The 19,073-nt window shown below is 26.1% G+C and overlaps 2 protein-coding genes across 2 annotated transcripts; both read right to left on the reverse strand.

Moving 5' to 3' along the window:
- Positions 1-1,932: 1,932 nt before the first annotated feature.
- On the reverse strand, positions 1,933-7,671 carry LOC112697864 (patatin-like protein 2). The gene is made up of 7 exons (XM_025751225.2): positions 7,100-7,671; positions 6,194-6,375; positions 5,088-5,277; positions 4,094-4,258; positions 3,168-3,470; positions 2,863-3,038; positions 1,933-2,212 (listed from the first exon to the last, which is right to left on the reverse strand). The coding sequence occupies exons 1-7, from the start codon at positions 7,253-7,255 to the stop codon at positions 2,134-2,136; spliced, it is 1,251 nt and encodes a 416-aa protein (XP_025607010.1). The 5' UTR covers positions 7,256-7,671; the 3' UTR covers positions 1,933-2,133.
- A 2,172-nt stretch (positions 7,672-9,843) lies between these two features.
- LOC112697865 (patatin-like protein 2) lies at positions 9,844-16,195 on the reverse strand. The gene is made up of 7 exons (XM_025751226.2): positions 15,794-16,195; positions 14,334-14,515; positions 13,622-13,814; positions 12,284-12,445; positions 11,743-12,045; positions 10,573-10,748; positions 9,844-10,233 (listed from the first exon to the last, which is right to left on the reverse strand). The coding sequence occupies exons 1-7, from the start codon at positions 15,947-15,949 to the stop codon at positions 10,158-10,160; spliced, it is 1,248 nt and encodes a 415-aa protein (XP_025607011.1). The 5' UTR covers positions 15,950-16,195; the 3' UTR covers positions 9,844-10,157.
- Positions 16,196-19,073: the final 2,878 nt, after the last annotated feature.

A 19,073-nucleotide genomic window follows, 5' to 3' on the forward strand; every position in this document is an offset into this window, starting at 1 on the left:
TATTTCAAATTTTTATAAGAGAAAATTTTTATAAGAGAAAGATTGTAGATGCAACACTCACTTTCTTCATTATATATATATATATATATATATATATATATATATATATATATATATATATATATATATATATATATATATATATATATATATTAGGGGTGTGGATAGGGTAGGGTAGGGTATACCTTGAATCCGTATCCTACCTTATCCGCATGCAAACTCACACCGCATCCTACCCTACCTGCAGACAAATTCACACCGCATTCTACCCTACCCATAGCGAGTAAGATAGACAATCTTATTCGAACGGATTGATCCAAATTAAATACCACGAATAAAATATAGATTGCCAATGCTAGTCAACCTGCAGTTGAACAAATTTAGTTACGTTAGAGAGCCACATTATTAGATGCTCATAAAATATTATGAGAATTGATTAAGCATCCTAATTGGAGTTTAATTGTTAATATGCCAATATTTGTATTAACGTAACGATATATAATTGATTTTTTTTTACACTAGAGATGCATATAAATTAAATCATTCATACCAATAACCTCTTCTAAAGAACAAATTAATTGAAGATAATAAGTTTAATTATATGCATGTTTATATTCGAAAGGAGAATGCTAAAGGCAATACTTTTATATAGTGAAAAAATAGAGAATTAGCTAGTGATTATTGGCACAACACACCACCATGAATGAGGTTGAATTCATGTGTATTTCCTTTTGGATCTTTGTTGGTGAATTGGTGAGCAGGGAGGTAGGTTGGTGCAGCTGATGTGCCAATGCATAGGGAGGGAGGTAGGAATTTAATATATTTTTTAAATATGTCTTTTTATATATGTGTTTAAAATATAATAATTAATTATTGTTGGCAATAAATTCGCAGATAATATATTGATACCTTATATTTTTTCTTATTTGTTTATAATTGCGTGAGAAAATAATTTTGTGAGAGAAAGAAAGAGATATTCTTACAAGAAAATAATAAATAATTGCGGTATATATAGAGATTTGCGACTACTTTAAACTGTCGTTACAAAGATTACCATGGTGTTTGATAAATTGTTAGCCTAAAGTACCGGCAAATAGATTTACCGAAAGTTTATAGTCATCGTTAAATGATAATTTTATTTGATACATTAATTTTAAAATATAAATTTGTAGTGATTTTAAATCGCTGCAATTTATAATTAATGCATTGATTTAAAAATTATATGTAGATTGAATAAAAAATTTTACATAAAACTGTATATTGTGAATTGGGCAAATTACAGATAAATTGAACCATTTGAACATTGAAAAATAACCCGATTTTCTAATATGGATTTCAACTTAACCAAACGCACCCAAATTTATGATTCATATTCATATTGGGCCAGGAAAACTAATCCCTTTGGTATCGCCGTTTTTCTTTTTTTTTTGTGATTAAACAAAAAGAAACAAAGAAAAAAAAAGAGATTATCCTAAATCAATAAGCATAAGATGCTGAAGCTCATCACAAGGTTCCAATCAAATAACATGAGTTGGATTGGTCTTGACCGCATATTTCGCCAGTCAATCTGCCACAGCGTTAACATCACGGGTAATCCATTCAAAATCCACAACCCAAGGTCTTGATATAAGCTCCTTATCTTCTGAAGAATATTCGTCGTTTTTCTTTAAGCAAATTAAAATTAAAAGAGAAAAAAAAAGTTCATTTTCTGATAAAACAAAATCCGTTTAATTTAGTCCAAGATGGTGATCTTTAATTTTTGATAAATAATCCAAGATGACAGAATGCATCATATATATAATTCTTTTTTACCCTTTGATTTCACTTTATAGTTTAATACTATTCGAGAATTATTCCAATTACTAAAAAAAATTAGTTTTATTAATATCACGTCCAATAAGATTTAGGATTTAAAATTTATAAATCATTAAATAAAAGAAACAAACTCATAATATATTAACAAGCATGGAATTTAACAATACATGAGTACATATGACTAATCATATCTAAAATTCTAAATATTAAATTCTATTTAAAAATTATATGGTTGAACAATAACTGAATTAATGAAATTAGTAGAATCAAATGTTTCATCACTAACATAATATGAAGAAATTAAATGTCACTATCTATTTAGTTGTATGATGCCTTCTTAGTATGAGGGGATCTCATGTCACGAAGTCTCCTCTCTTGTGATAATATTTTTGCAAACCTGTAAATAAATTTAACTCAAATGTGTTAGTAATACTACTAGAGATTAGTTAAATATATTATATTTGAAATTTATTTACTTTTACTAATATGATAATACATAATTAGTTTTCTTTGTAAAATTATTTTATACCAATAATACATAAAAATTTAATTTATATTACTGTAATTTGTTACTAACTTTTCAATATATAGGTATATGTGGTATTTTAATTTATACTATTCTTGAGAAGTTGAATAATGAGCTTTTAAGAAATTATATATATACTTTAATTTTTGAGAAAATGACAACTAAGTCCTTGACCTTTTGATACGCGAACATTTAAGTTTTCGAGAATTTAAAAATACTTTTAAGTCTCTGACATTTTTTAAATTTGGACATATCGATTCCTCATGTTCGCTTGGTCCTGTGAGACTCATCGAAAAAATCAAACGTGACTCCCATTGTACTGATTTGGTTAATATGGATGAACACATGAAAGAGTTTTTAAAATAGGACAAATTAAATCCAGGGATCAATGTCTCCAAATTTTGAAGAGATTAGAGACTTAAATGTATTTTTAAATCATCAGATACTTAAAAATGTCGAAAGACCAAAAAGTTAGGAATCTATTTGTACTTTTCTCTTAATTTTTTTCTTCCTAATTTTACCTTTTGAGAGCTTCTTCATTGGTTCCTCCATTTTCTAAGGGTTCAATTTGACCATTCTCTAAATTAACCCTAGAAACCGGTTTCTTCAACAAATTATCACCAATTTGGCAAAGTCTCTCCAAATTCTCCTTAGTAGAAATATCAACTGAAGAATCATTTCCAATCAATGTGTCATCCTGCAAAATATGATGAACAAATTCAAAATCACTTAAGCTTAATATTTAACTTTAATGCTTCAATTTCAATAATATATAGAAGAGATAAAGATATGGAAAATGCTTAGTGATTAGTGAACATTTAATTACCTGTATCCGGAGGTAATTTTCTTCTGAATGAAGTGCTCGAGTGAGAGTAGCTATATGGAAATCAACCATATCAGAACTTGATTGAGAGAAAACATCAATTAAGGGAGTGGAACCACCTTGAGTTAACCAATCCAATAGCCCCCATTTAGCTGCAACTTTTGCATTGAATTTTTCTTCATTTTTGGCTGTTCCAGTTCCTATTGAAATTATTAAGAACCGACTATAGTCCGAAGGTTTGATTGGAAAGAAATCAACATTTTCATCTATCATTTGCTTTGTTAATTGATTCATGGCAACTAAAGTCTGCAAAATCATATAAATTACACACAAAAACAAATTATATTAGTATATACTAATTCCAAAATTATTAATAATTTTTTCAATAGCAATTATTAATAATAAGAATTTAATGGCCAAATATTGACATTATAAAATTTTATCATCCCAATTATAAGATACTTATTTATTTGTTATTTGCCTCGTTAGATAATTAATATATAAGTGATAGACTCAAATATTAATTAGATGTATATTTCAGCGTAACAAACGGTTTAGTTTTTGGTTTTTATACTGAAAAAGTTTATTTAAACAATATTTATGTTTTGTAAGAATATATGTTTTGCGGCAGATTCCAGTAAATAGCGACAGTTTTTATAATCCTCTAAAAATGTGCCATTATTTGTTGGTATTATTGTAGTGAGTTTAACTGTAAAAAGACAAAAAAAAAAGTTTGGTTGTAGCGACCAGTTATTCTAGCTAAGTAGCTATTATTTAAAACCACCGCAAATAGTTTTGTCACACCTCATAAAATGGCGGTTATTAAAGCACCACTAAATCTTTTAGCAACAGTTTATAAATCCAAGAAAAAAACGCCACTAAATATCAGTTGTGTTGTAATAATGATATTAATTAACCTATAAACATACCGGATTATTAGCACAAACACCACCATCAACGAGGTTGAATTCATGTACATTATTTCCTTTTGAATCTTTGTTGGTGAAGTTATGGGCAGGCAGATAAGTAGGTGCAGCTGATGTGCTAATGCATATGTCCGAGAGTTTAGCATCCAAGCAAGGCCAACTCTTAATCTGCATAAAAATAATTCTCAAATTTTGTTAGGGTTTATTTGATCATTGGTTTAATTGCTTAGGTTTAGGTCACATAATTTTATTAGCAAACAAGAACAAAAAACAATTCAATCAATTGAGGATGAAATTTACATTGTCATTAACTAAAATGACTAATCTAGCAACCAAGTTTTTTTCTTTAATATATATAAAATAATCAATTGATTTGTCTTTTTATTTTTGGATGAGCATGCATGCTTATTGTCTTAATGTCTTTAACCTAGACAATTATATACGTTTAATTTGTACGTATAATGGAGGATGATTATAAGTATTCCAATTCCAATGAGAAACAAAAGGAAAGACAATAATCATTTTTGTCTTTTCCTATACAGAAAAGCATACGAAGACAATGAGAATACTAAATAACGTAAACAATAAATATATTAAATGTTCAATTTAATAGGTATATGCAGATGATTATGTTGATTATTCTTAATTGGATAGTTATTTTTTTTATTCGATTTACTCATGCACAGTTAATAATAGCTGTATGTTCAATTCACTAAGTGTACGGATGGTTATCTAATGTTAAAATTTAGGAAATAATTTAGGGGTGGAGTATTTTTTTACTTTATTAAGTCAATTCTAGAATCCACTGTTTACATTGTTTAAAAAAGTCATTGTTTATCTAACAAAACCGTATATATTATTCAATTGAGATGCTGATCATGCCATATGATCAAGACTCCTTGTATTGGTGGAATCAATTTTTAACACTGAACATCCAATAAATAAATAAAATAAAAGTAGCTAGATCCATCAAGATATAAAGAGAGTGAATTAAAACCTGGTATGATGAGAAAATAATTGGTTGTAAACATTTGATGTCAAAGGTGGGAATGACAACATTGGTGATTGTCTCATGCAAACGAATGTCTCCAAGTTTCTCTTTAACCACTCCATGCAAGTATTTTCCATCATATTTTGGTCCTCCCAATTGTCTTATCATCTTTGCCATCAATGTTGCACCTAAGCCTCTGCAAAGAAATTAAAATGAAAGTGATTAAATTTAATTTGGATGGTCTAAATTGAACTGGGAGTTGACTTAGCTTGGTCAGGACATTAGGTTATTAATTAAGTTATTGTTTCAATAATTAGTAGCTCATTATTAGTTGAATCGGAGTTAATTAAATTATATGATACAATTTAATTTAATTTAATTTAAAGGGTCTTGTTAAACATATTTATATTTTAAGAGTATTATAAAAAAATATTTGACTAAAAATTTCTTAAAATATTTTTTGTATTAAATATCTAACAATTTTAAATAACTTTTATTATTATATTCTTAAATTATGTTCTATTGTTCACAAAATCCTTTAAATAAATAATTGGCGTGAATTAATCCCTCAAACCTATTCAAATCGGACTTGAAAATTGACCTACCTCTTCACTAGCTTTTAGTTATAATTGATTGGTTGGGATAGAATTTTAATTACATACCAAGAATCTTATATATCTGGAACAAGATTATCTAATATTTGGTTGTAATATTTGATTACATCATACTAGAAGAGAATAAATGCAATAAATACTAAAATAAAATGGATACAAAAACTCATTTAATATGTAACTAGGGTTCAATAATTCAAGTGTTTATAATTATCTTTCTCTTAAATGTTAACATAGCATGTTCTTTATTTGAGAAGATATTATCTCTTTTTACTAGTGATATTTTGAATAATTTTTTTTTCTTTTGCAATAAGCATCAAATTTAGACTTTTAATAGTGAAATTCTAATAATATACCATAATATCATCTCATGATACTAAATTTTTTAATTTGACAGAATAAATATATAAATAATTATATTTCTAACAAATAATTTTTTTAAAAAAAATAACTATATATGTAAAAAAAAAAACATGATATATCTCAAAAGTGGATTATTACCTAGGTTGTGGAAAAATTTTTGGGCAGTGCTCCAAATAAAATGGTTTGATATCTTTAGCAGCAAAAAGGGGACGATTATTTTGATCTGGAGCAGTTAACATTGCAGTTACAAGTCCTCCAGTACTTGTTCCTGATATCACATCAAAATAATCTGCAAGTCTTGCATCTTCACCATCTAACTCCTGCATGCATGCAAAAGTTAAAATTACATACAGTACAGTTTAACTAACTTTATATCAAGATTCTCTTATTTAGGTTTTTATTTATCAGCTGGAATTCTAGAGAAAGCTTAGCTTATATATTTCACTGAACATAGACTATATATAATGGGAATTGATGCATGTATTATTGTTAATAAAATACTATTTATTATATTGATTTATAAAAACTGTTATTTAAATTAAATTAAATTAAATATGACTTCAAGTCTTGACTAATATAACCTAATAACAAGTATATCATCTTTTAATTTAATATAGTAAAATTTTAATTTGAACATAGTGTATTAATAGGTACCTAGCTACATCCAAATGGAGGAGAAATTTATGTTTTGATATAGAGAACATTTGGGAAAATAATGTTAAAATAAATAAATAAAGAAAAAAATCCAAAACAGCCATTGACAATTATTTTAAAAGACAACAAAATTTTTGACAAAAAAAAATACCAACCCGATTCTTGAGCTTTATTTTTATGGGACAGATTAGTCCTATGCCAAAAAAAGTCAATGTTATTTTTTTTGTACATGGACTAATCAGTCCTAAAAAAATATCAGGGGCCAGATTTGATTTTTTTTTTAGGACCTCGTTATCCTTTCGAAATAATTGTCAGGGGTCGAATGGGATATTCACTCATAAATAAAGCAAGAAAGAAAGCATATTTACAAATTCATATATAATCTCATACCTGAAGATGAGATTCAAGGAATTCAAGAATGGTAGCTGGGATAATGCCCCTAACACCACCTCCATCAATGCTAAGAATGGTAATTAAGTTCCCATAAGTTGGGGGCTGAAGTTCAACACATGATTTTGACCTCTGAACGGATGACATACTTGGCATGCTTATTAACAATATGAATTAGAGGATTTTGGTGCACAAATATAGTAATAATTAAATTAAAGATGAAAGAAAATATATATACTTAATTATGGTGGGTAGCAAAGAAAGTAGTATATAATATGATGCACTTATATTATGCTAAGAAAGATTTGAGGTTTTGGTATGATGATATTGGTTTGCTCATAGTGCATATTTATAGGAAGAAAGAGCCTATGAAGTTGAATTGGTTTCAGTTTTATAAGTCAAAGAGGACCAAACAATTTCCGAGTGAAGACAAAATCAAAGGCTGCGCTTATGTTGGAAAATAATTAATTTTGTGGAATTTTCTTGCATGCTGTCTGCATTTATTATTGGTTACATTGCCATAACTGTTTCAATTTGCTGTATCATGCCCTTTTACATCTTCTATTAATTAATAATTGGAAAAGTCAAATTTATTATTGTGCATAATAATTAATTATTATATTTTAAATATATGTATAAAAAAATATATTTAAAAAATATATATATAAAAATATTTTTATTAGACACAATTATAAGAAAGATATTTTTATTAAATGTATCTATAAAAATATTTTTATTAAATACCGTTATAACTAAGAATTGATAAAATTTGATAAAAATACTGTTGATAACGTAGTGAGATTGTTAATAATTAATTAGTCACATATAATTTTTTCTTTTAGCGAAAGATATGGAAGATTTTTGTCTAATAGTAGATAAATATGTTATGTGTGTATTCAAAATTAATTACTAATATTATGGTAGAAATATATATTTGATATTTTATTATATTTATGTAGACACGCTTAATTATTTTGTTTATGCATTTGATTAGTTTACTATAATATATTTAATTATTTTAACATTTTATTATTTAATTGAAAAAATATATAAATATTTATATATAATTACTAATTTAATGACTATTTTTAATTTTATAATATATATATATGGTACTAATTAATTTCATTGAGTGAGTCAAGAGTTAATTATTTCTTTTATATTTTTAGGAATAAAAAATTATGATAAAATGGATTAGATAGATAGTTAATTAATTAAGAAACCAATCCCATCTTAGGGAGAAAAATATAAATAGCTTGATTGAATTTTCGAAGTTTGAAATTTCCTATGGTCAAAATAAATTGTAAATCACTCTTACAACTCCGCGGATAAGACAATTATTGACTTGATAATTTTCCACTTGGTTTTGTATTCTTGAATTAGACAAATTTTCGCTAGAGATATTTGTGGCAGTTTGTGTGTCCTTTTGTTTTGTGACAAAGACTCTTTCTGAATTTTTAATACGTTGAACTTTCTTAGTAAGTTAGGTCACATACACAATTTGTTGCGATTTATATAAATAACTACATTCCACGTGTTTTTTAATTACTAGTAACTGGGAAAGGTTTCTTGCTTTATAAGTATCTTTGATTATTAAGCACTATAATTTGTTTTGATATGTAATTTTCTTTACCAAAGATTTTCACATTATGAATTATTCTTAGCAATTGTTGAGGGATACTGAGAGATAAGGGTGGCTTACAAAATTTATATATGAATTAGATTTTTATTTCATAGTTAAAATAAATGACTTTTAAAAACGAGAAATTTAATAAATTTCAATAATTTTGCAATTAATTAAAAGTTCTGTCAATTGTTTAGTATAATTAATTTTTTTAGTTTTTCACTATATTTTTTAGATAAATAAATAATAATTAATTTATCACAAATCTAAACTACATTTATTTAAGCAAACGAATACATTAACTATTTGACCAATACAAATTGGTTTATTATAATTAATTTTAGGAAAAATAACTTTAATTTCCTCTAATCTACTTCTAAGATAACATATTTTTATTACTAATTTTGAAATAAACAAACATGTAAGAAAAACTTATAACGCCAAAAGTTTTTTGTTATATTCAAGTGTGTTTTTCATACATTTTTTTATTATGTATTACTATATCTACTTTATAAGATAATTAGTTTGGTAATTAATCTTTTTATTATATATACGTGATATGAATATCGAAGACACTCAGAAGTCTTATATCTGATCAAAATAGGATTTTTAGATAGTTTTTAAATATGAGACCTCCTTCATTTTATGAATTGACTTTCGAAATTAAATTAAACTCATTTTATCTCAATTTTAATATGACATCTAATTTAATATTTATTAAATCACTTTTCCACCTTAGCTCATAACAACAATAAAAACGTTTCACGGCCTATAAATTCAGCCCAACAGAATATACAAATTCAATTATAATTTTAGTCTTTATCTTTATCTTATCTTTATTTATTTTTATCTTTTATAGGCCAATGCTCTATATATACTTAGTTTTATCTTCATAGTTTACAATTTTAATCAATCAACAATCAATAAAATTTCTTCATCTTTTCTTTTCTTTCTTTATTCTTTCAGAATCTTATTATCTTTCCAAACTCTTTATGTATTCTTTTCGTTTTATTAATATTATTAGATCACTTACATGTAAGTATCTATTATGATTATTTCTTAATACAAATCACATATTCACATGAACAAATTTGTGCTGAATGCTAATTAAGATCAAGTGTACATGTAATCACAAATTATAATTCTATTCAGTGAGAATTCATTATTATTGTTTCTCTGCGTACAATTATATGGAAGCTGAAAAAATAATGGAAAAATTAAACTACTGAAAATTACATTTCTTTTTATAAGAGTCTCATGCTTGACCTCTATGAAAAATCTTAAATCTCAAATGTATTCTAAATTTTATTAATAATTTTTGAAACAACTAATAACAAATCGATCTGAACAATAACTGAAATCATCAATGAACTTAATAGAATTAAATGTTTTTCTTTTATTTACCAAAACATAAGATGAAGAAATTAAAAGGCACTAGTGACGGGTCTTTTTAGTGTGTGGGGATCTCACGTCACGAAGACTTCTCTCTTGCGAAAGTATTTTGGCAAACCTGAAGACATTAATAATTAAACATTATATTTATCTTGTGACTGAATTTGTAATTTGCAATAGGATTATGTTAATTAATTGAATAAAATAAATAATATAATTAATAAGAATTTAATTTTAATGCACTGACAGTAATCGTACACTCATCACATCCGTTCTTTTATGTGATGATTCAGGTGGTCAATGTGAAGGTTAGTTAGTTATTTTTATTGATGTGACGTTATGTAATTAAATGCACGTATAAAACTATTTTATACTGTCGTAGATCGAAATTAAATTCTTATAATGATAATAATAATAATACACACGTATAAAAAGTTTGAATTTTTAGTAATTTTACCTTTTGAGTGCATCTTCATTTGTTCCTCCATTTTTGATTGGCTCAAACCTACCATTCTCTAAATTAATCCTAGAGACTGATTTCTTCAATAAATTTTCACCAATTTGGCTAAGCCTCTCCAAATTCTTTTTGGTGGAAATGTCAACGGAAGCATCAGTTCCAGTCAATGTGTCATCCTGCAATTTAACAAATTAAATTAGTCACTTAAATATGCTTATTAATGAATTCCTTATGTACTTATTTATTTTCAATTGCTAAAATAGATAGCAGCCACATTAATTAGATGCTTTTGATGAAATATCAAGTGATGAGTTTTGCTTTGTATACATTTAAAATAAAATGATATTTGAAGGCATCATGATGACTAAATATTTTACTTTTTCTTTGGTATTAAAACTACCGACTATATTATGGGCTTATTTGGGTGAGTTTTTTAAAAAAAAATTTTTTTGAATTTTTTTTTGAAGTTTTTATGTTTGGATATCTTATCCAAAAATATTTTTTTATCTATCAATTATGTTTGGGTATAGTAATATAAAAATATTTTTTTATTTATTTATTATATGAAAAACATCTTTTTTTTTAAGAAAAAAAGATGTAAATTATAGCTTCTCAAAAAAGATGTTTTTTTAGTGTTTTTACTTTTACTACTAGAAATTTGTCAAACACGCTAAAAAATAAAAAAAGATCTGTTTTCATTGAAAAAGGATATTTTTTATCAAAATAATGGCGCCTAAACAAACACTATATTATGTGTAAATCAAAATTAACCATTAAAATTAGTTATCAGTATAAAATATATATTGGAATATAAATACATATTAAAAAAATTTAAACCACAAATATATTTGTATTTATATACAAATATATTAATGACTGATTTTAGTGACCGAAGCATTCTTGTAAAACTACAAATTTTAATTCAAAAATAGAGACAAAATTAAGAATTTTTTTTTTTACGAAATTTTTAAACTCAATAAGTTAAACATTAACTTATTATATAATATCTAAATTCTATTTAAGAATATATAATTTGAATTTCTAACACATGTTTAAACAAATTAATGAATTAATGACTATTCGACTAATCAAAATCGATTAAAATTAAAAGATAATTATTTCAAAAAGAAGTTATACACATGTTATACAAAGTTGTAGAATTCAATTTACCTGAATTCGAAGGTAATTATGTTCTAAATGAAGTGCTTGAGTGAGAGTAGTTAAATGAAAATCAGCCATATCACCACTTGATTGAGAGAAAACATCAATTAAAGGAGTGGAGCCACTATGAATAAACCAATCCAAAAGCCCCCATTTTGCTGCCATTTTTGCATTGAATTTTTCTTCATTTTTGGCTGTCCCAGTTCCTATTGAAATTATTAAAAACCGACGATATTCCGCAGCCTTGATTGGAAAGAAATCAACATTTTCATCAAGAATTTGCTTTGTCACTTGATTCATTGCAACTAATGTCTGAAAATTAAATAATAAAAAAAATTTAATTATTTAAAAAAAATTATACAGATATTCAATTTTGTATTGTCACATCGTTAAACAAAAATAATTTTAAAATTAATTATTCAAAAAATAATTATTTTATACACGAATCTAATTTAATTTTAGTGTAACTTTTTTTATATTATCAAAAGCATCAAAATTAAACAATAACAACAATAATAACTACTAATAATAATAAGTTAAAAATGCATACCGGATTATTGGCACAAACACCACCATCGATGAGGTTGAATTCATGTGGATTTCCATTTGCATCTTTGGTAGTGAAGTGATGAGCAGGGAGATAGGTTGGTGCAGCTGATGTGCTAATGCATATATCGGATAATTTAGCATCCAAGCTAGGACTACTCTTAATCTGCGTATACATATCAATAAGTTTCATTTTTTGTTAGGTTTTTTTTTCTTCATATATAGTGATGCTTATTTTTATTTTTATCTCACAAAAAATTATGTCTACCATGAATGAATACTTAAAAAAATTCTAAATAAGAAATTAAGAGAAAGACTTGAAGAATAGAATGAAATTAAAATATTAATACATTAAATTAAAAATTACATTTTTTTAGAGTATATGAAATTATGATAAAATATTTTTTTTTCAAAAAATTAAATTAATAAAAAAAATACATAAATAGTTATATCTCTAATAAACGTATTCTCACACAACATTTTTTTGGCTTGTGTAAATTTTTTTTATTTGTCTTATATTAAAATAAATTTTAGTGTCTTCAAGGATTAAACTCTAAATTTTTAGGTTATACAAATTTTAATATCATATTATAAAATTCTTTTTTTCAAAAATTTAAACTAATAAAAGAATAAAAGAAGATATACGAATAATTGTATCTTTAATAGAAATAAGTTGAGATATAAATATTCTTTTAATAGATAACTGAAATATTTTATTTGAAGTAATTACGATTGAAAATCCAAATTTTGTTGAGCATTATTTTATTCTTTTGGCTCGAAGTTAATCAATAGTTATGCTTTGCATCATATATATATATATAAATAAGAGAATTATTTAAAAAAATAGATCATGAATAATTAATGTATTTTCATATTAACATTCATTCAGTTTTGTTTTTCAACAGTTTTGCTTCCTAATCTATTGTAGTGTTTAGATGATGCTGATGGCAGCAACTTTCATATGAATGTCAAAATTTCAAACCCTAAACAAATTTAAAAAAAAAAAAAACTAGGTCCCACATGCAATAATCCCCCTACCCATTTTTTTTATTAGCTAGGTCCCATGCATGCAAATTGGAAATTCATTGTCATTTCAATACCAATGAAGATCAAAGTTAGACTTTTCTCAAAGAGTGATGATATTTAACTTAAAAGTTTCAACTAACATCTCAAAGTAGGTAGGTGTTAGTTTGATATCAATATGATCTTATTAATGGTGACCAAAATTAAAAAGAGTTTGTGTTAAAATGTGACTTACATACATCAGAATATAATGAATTAAATTTCCATTTTTTTTGGAAAATTTTCTAAGGAAAATTAAAGATAGAAAAGGGAAAGGAACCTGATAAGATGAGAATATAGTTGGTTGCAATGACTTGATATCAAAAGTGGGAATGACAACATTGGTAATTGTCTCATTTAAACTAATGTCTCCAAGCTTCTCTCTAACCACTTTATGTAAGTATTTCCCATCATACTTTGGTCCTCTCAGCAATGATTTTATTACCTTTGCCAGTAATGTTCTACATAGCCCCCTACAAGAAATTACATCATAAAAAATGTTTAATAACAAAAAAAAAATAACCAAAATAAATTAGAATTTATCTTATTTAATATTTATTAATTATTTCAACAATTAATGAATAATAAATAAAACATGTTCTGACTGTTTTTTTTTTCTTTCTATCATTGTCGTTAAATTATATGACTTTAGAATACGTAGAATTCTTAAAATAAGTATATTCCATTTTGATTAATTAAAGCTCTATTTTAATGTATTTTTACTGTAAATTTTTATATTTATTGACATTCAATCCAAAATTGTTAGGTTGATAAAAGTAATTATTTATTTTCAAAATAGTAAATATATAAAAATTAACTATCTTTATTCATCAATAATATATAATATTTAATTATCTATTTATATAAAAAATAATGAAACAAACTTATAGTTTTATGTGTGTAAATGTGTAATAATATCTTTAAGATAAAAGATATCTATATGTGTTAAAAAGAAACATGAAAGGATATATATTTGAAAAGTGAATTATTACCTAGGTTGTGGGAAAATTTTTGGACAGTGTTCCAAGTAAAATGGTTTGATATCTTTAGCAGCAAAAAGTGGACGATTATTTTGATCTGGAGCAGTTAACATTGCAGTTACAAGTCCTCCAGTGCTTGTACCTGATATCACATCAAAATAGTCTGCAAGTCTTGCATCTTCACCATCTAACTCCTGCATGCATACAAATTGAAGGTTGTAGTTTAATTTTCTCTTATAAAAATTAAAGAAATAATATTTTTATCATATTTTAGTATACTGTCAGTGTGTATTTTTTATTTAATACCGAAAGATGTATTTTTTTTTTATATTATCTCTTTTGAATAAATTACCATTTGTACCCATAAAAGATATAGATGCTGACAAATGTACCCATATAAAAATAAAATGATAATTATAACTACGGAAGATGACTTCCGTGTGTCAAGAGTACCCGGACGTTGGTTACACAATTAGTCCGTTAAGATATTTTTGACACACGGAAACTATCTTCCGTGGATACAATTGTCGTTTTATTCTTATATGGATATATTTGTCAGCGTTTGTATTTTTTATGGATACAAATTATAATTTATTCATCTGTTTTATTATCTTTAGCGTAATGTTATACTAAAAATCAGTTGCAAATAAACGGTTGCTATTTGCTAATTTTTTTTATAGTAATAGTATTGTTCAAAACACTAATTATCATATATTAGCCAAAATAATATTTAGAACTATTATGATCAAAATTCCTCAAATTCTCTTATTAAATAGCTTATTTTTAGTATATAATTAGGTAATAATGCTTGACTTCCCAAATATTGAAGTTAAAGAGCTATATGATATATTAAGTAGATATATATGTGTATTTTATAAGTAGTGGTAAAAATAATAAAAATAGAATTAGTTAAGATAAAAAGCAATTTCTAATTTAAGAGATATTGGATACAAATTTTTGAAATAGAAAAAGATTGTGTACCATTTTTTGTTTTTTATATTTTTATTGTTAGAAATATAACTATTTATATTGCCTTCCTCCTATCAACTTAAGCTTTTAGAATGCATTGTATCATAATATGGTATTAGAGTTTTATGTTTGAAAAAATTAGAGTTCGATTTTTAATGAATTCCAAAAATAAAAAAAAAACATAAGACAAATAAAAAAAAGAAAGCCTATACAAAAATCAAGTAAACCTAATTAATTAAAAAAAACTATTACTTAAAAAAATATTAAAAATATAACTATTCATACTGTTTTTTTTATCAGTTTAAATTTTTTAAATTAGTGATTCTATAACATCTATTATACATAATAATAATATATATATATATAGATATAGAATTATAGATATAGTAGCGATGCTTAGATAGACATGGTTTGAGAAATTAATTATATGAGATATATAGTTTTGAACCTAATAATAATCACAATTCAATTAAGCAAGTCCAATCCAGAAGAAAATCTCGTACCTGAAATTGAGATTCAAGGAATTCAAGAATGGTAGCTGGAATAATGCCCCTAATACCACCTCCATCAATGCTGAGAATGGTAATTAAGTTCCCATAAGTTGGGGGCTGAATTTGTTCAACACTTGAGTGTGATCTCTCAACGGATATACCTTGCATGCTTAACAATATTAATTAGATATGATTTTGTGCTTAATTATATGTAGCTATGTATGTGTAAAGAACTAAAGATCAATATATAATACTAAAAGTAGAAAAAAGCTCAATAATTGTGTGTATATGCTTATTAAAGGACTTAATGCTATCTAAGGAAAGATAATCGAGGCTTTTACAATTTCTATGATCATATTAATTGGTGTGTTCAAAGTGGCTATTTATAGTGATAATAAGACCCCATCAAGTTGCATTGATTTATTTAATTTGTAGGCCAATTTAAATGAAAGTCACCACTGGCTGCATGTATATGTTGAATAAAAATTTCTTTCTACTTGTCCTTAAAAATTAAATGTTATTTGTCTCGGATTATTAAATTTGTTAAATATATAATTATTTATGTATTTTTTATCAATTTAAATTTTTAAGATAAATATTTTATTATATAATATTAGAATTTTTATGATGAAAAGGTTTAGAGTTCAACTTTTATTACTTCAAAAAGAAATTTAGTATAAGACAAAAATAAAAAAAAAGCTTTTAAAAAATAAAAAAAATCTAAAATGATAAAATTAGTAAAGCACGGAATGAAGAGTTAATCAACATTAAATTTATAATTTTTAATTATATATAAATCTTACTATCTTAATTTAGATGTGATTATTAGATATTTTTACTTTTTCATTTAACCAACTTTCATATTTTAGAGAAGTTTGATCTAAAATTTAATTGATGCAAATCCAAAAGAATTTTTTTTTGCTAACTAACGTGTTAAAAATATGATCATTTATATATATATATTTTTTATCGATTTAAATTTTTTAAACCAGTAATTTCATGATGAAAGTATTAAATATCTTGCTCCAATTTATGATTTTCTGAAGGGTTTCATAGCAGCCCTAGGGTTAAATGCTGTAGGGTCCAATAATTAGTGACAATGAAAAAGACAATGACCGTTAGTTGCGATGCTACACAAACTTTAATTTCATTCATTACCTAGAAAAATTGTATTCCTTTCTTTTTAATGGTATAAGAAAAATTATTGTATTCCCTATTACTGATGTTCTGTTACTAAGTCTTGTCTTGATATGAACTTTGTAAACATTAGAGATTCATAAATAGTGGAATTTGAATAGCTAGGTATTATATTAGGACTATAATTTGTCATGGTTTTATTATCTATCATGTTCAACACAGGAAACATATGCAATTATAGTGGTGGCTATTGCATAAATCATTGCATGATATTATTCGAGCAATGCTAGGGACAGTAATTTTTGTGATTGTTAGCCATTAATTAGCCATCAATGATGATTTGATGGTGTGAGTTTGGTGTGAGATTTCATCCAATGGCTCACCTTTCTCTGCTAGTTACATGCTTGCCAAAATTCAATAAAACTGCTGCCCCTAGACTTTTTCTTAATTCAATTCTTTAATTCAAATAAAATGGGTGTCTATGTGGAATATCTCCAAATGTAAAAAAAAAATTAATAAATAGATAAAAATTTAGAGTTAGGTGTTATATCTTAGAGTGTAATTAAATGACTTAAAGATAGTTAATTTATCGTCTTAATTAGATGATTTTTTCTTGCAATATCAAAAGTTCGAGTTTTAGAAAACACTTTTATGTGCTTAGGCGGATAAAAAGAGCTACGTTAATGATTATATATAAATTTTGTAAATGTTTTATTTTTGTCTTACACTGATTTTATTTTTAGAGAATAACATTATAATAAAAATCAAACTTTATTAGATATTTTAATTTATAAAAATTTAAAGTCAGAGAAAAAGTGACGTTATATTATTTTAACAATATAAATGTTCAAAAAATATTCATGATGACGTATTTTAATTGATTCATTTTATAGTGCAGAGTATTTTTTTTTAAGTTAGGAGTGAGATTCAAACCCATAATTTTTAGATGAGTATAGAAAGACTATATTATTTGAGTTATAACTTGTTGACGTAGAGTATATTTCAATAAAAAGGAAATATTATTTTTTTTATAATTAAAAAACAAAAGAAAAAGTATAAGGAGCTAATAAATTTGGTATACAATGTGCACAATAAAAATAAAATTGAAATTAACATCAAATAATAATTAAATTAATTAATTTTTAATAATTTTGAATTTGAATTTTAAATTAAATAAAGATTTGCAACAGTTATGTACACCGTAAAAGCGACTTCTCTCTCCCTGGCTGCAAGCAACAAATGCCACCGTCGCTCAGACCACAGCCTGACGCCTCCCAGACCACGACTTGATGCCACGCTGCCACCGCTACGCAGACCACGACTAGATGCCACCCTGTTCATTGCGGTCGTCTGAGCATCCCTGTCGCGCACAAAGGTGGTTCAGACCGACCAAACAACATAGTATCTCTTTGCAAGCCTTTCTCCCTTCACCATTGCGTTGCGCACAAAGAGAGGAAACAAGTCGGAAGAGAGGGGCGAGTTCCAACTTCCAAGTTCAAACTCGGAGTGTTGGCATCATTATTGCATCGGGAATGGATTTATGAGAGAGTGGATGGCGGTGGATTTATGAGAGAGTGGATGACGCCCAACAATTTTGTGGAAGATCGGATCCCTCCGCAACCTTCCTTTCTTTCTCGTCGCCGCGGTCATGTTTGGTTACTGCGCAACCTGCAATTATTTAATGCTGCACTCCTTGGATCTCGCTGCAGCCGCAATCGGGCACAGCTAAAGTCCCTGTTGGTACACCGTGGTAGGAAATCCGAGAATAGGAAGTCCCATCGCACAGCTCGGTGTTGAAGATATCAAGAAGGTGAGTGCTTTGTTTATGAATTTAGATGTCGGATGTTCAATCCATTAGGTATGTAGATGGTTATTTTAATTTTTAATTGGATGGTTATTTTGTTTGATTCAATTTAATTATATATAATTAACAAATGTTGGATGGTCATTTTATTAGGTAATCAAATGATTATTTTAATAACTACGTGGATGGTTGTTTGATGACCGGTAAGGAAACTTTTAATGCCAGAGAGGTGGGATGATTGATGAGGGTGATGTAGCAGACGGTTTGGGGGAAAGAGCATGTGTTTGGGTAAATTCTTTTGGTAAATTAGGATTTAGATGATTAATTTTTTGAAATAACTGATTGAGTTTT

This window comes from Arachis hypogaea, chromosome 16, assembly GCF_003086295.3.
Source record: "Arachis hypogaea cultivar Tifrunner chromosome 16, arahy.Tifrunner.gnm2.J5K5, whole genome shotgun sequence".
Classification (NCBI taxonomy): Eukaryota; Viridiplantae; Streptophyta; class Magnoliopsida; order Fabales; family Fabaceae; genus Arachis; species Arachis hypogaea.

Bases quoted from the DNA above. Each gene is read 5' to 3' on its own strand.
- LOC112697864 (XM_025751225.2), bottom strand. From the start codon at position 7,255: ATGCCAAGTATGTCATCCGTTCAGAGGTCAAAATCATGTGTTGAACTT. The intron at 5,278-6,193 runs GTAATAATCCAC...ATTTCTTTGCAG, and splicing joins AAAATTTTTCCACAACCTAG to AGGCTTAGGTGCAACATTGA. The intron at 3,471-4,093 runs GTATGTTTATAG...ATGATTTTGCAG, and splicing joins GTGTTTGTGCTAATAATCCG to ACTTTAGTTGCCATGAATCA.
- LOC112697865 (XM_025751226.2), bottom strand. From the start codon at position 15,949: ATGCAAGGTATATCCGTTGAGAGATCACACTCAAGTGTTGAACAAATT. The intron at 12,446-13,621 runs GTTCCTTTCCCT...ATGTATACGCAG, and splicing joins CTATATTCTCATCTTATCAG to ATTAAGAGTAGTCCTAGCTT. The intron at 10,234-10,572 runs GTAAAATTACTA...TAATGTCTTCAG, and splicing joins AATGAAGATGCACTCAAAAG to GTTTGCCAAAATACTTTCGC.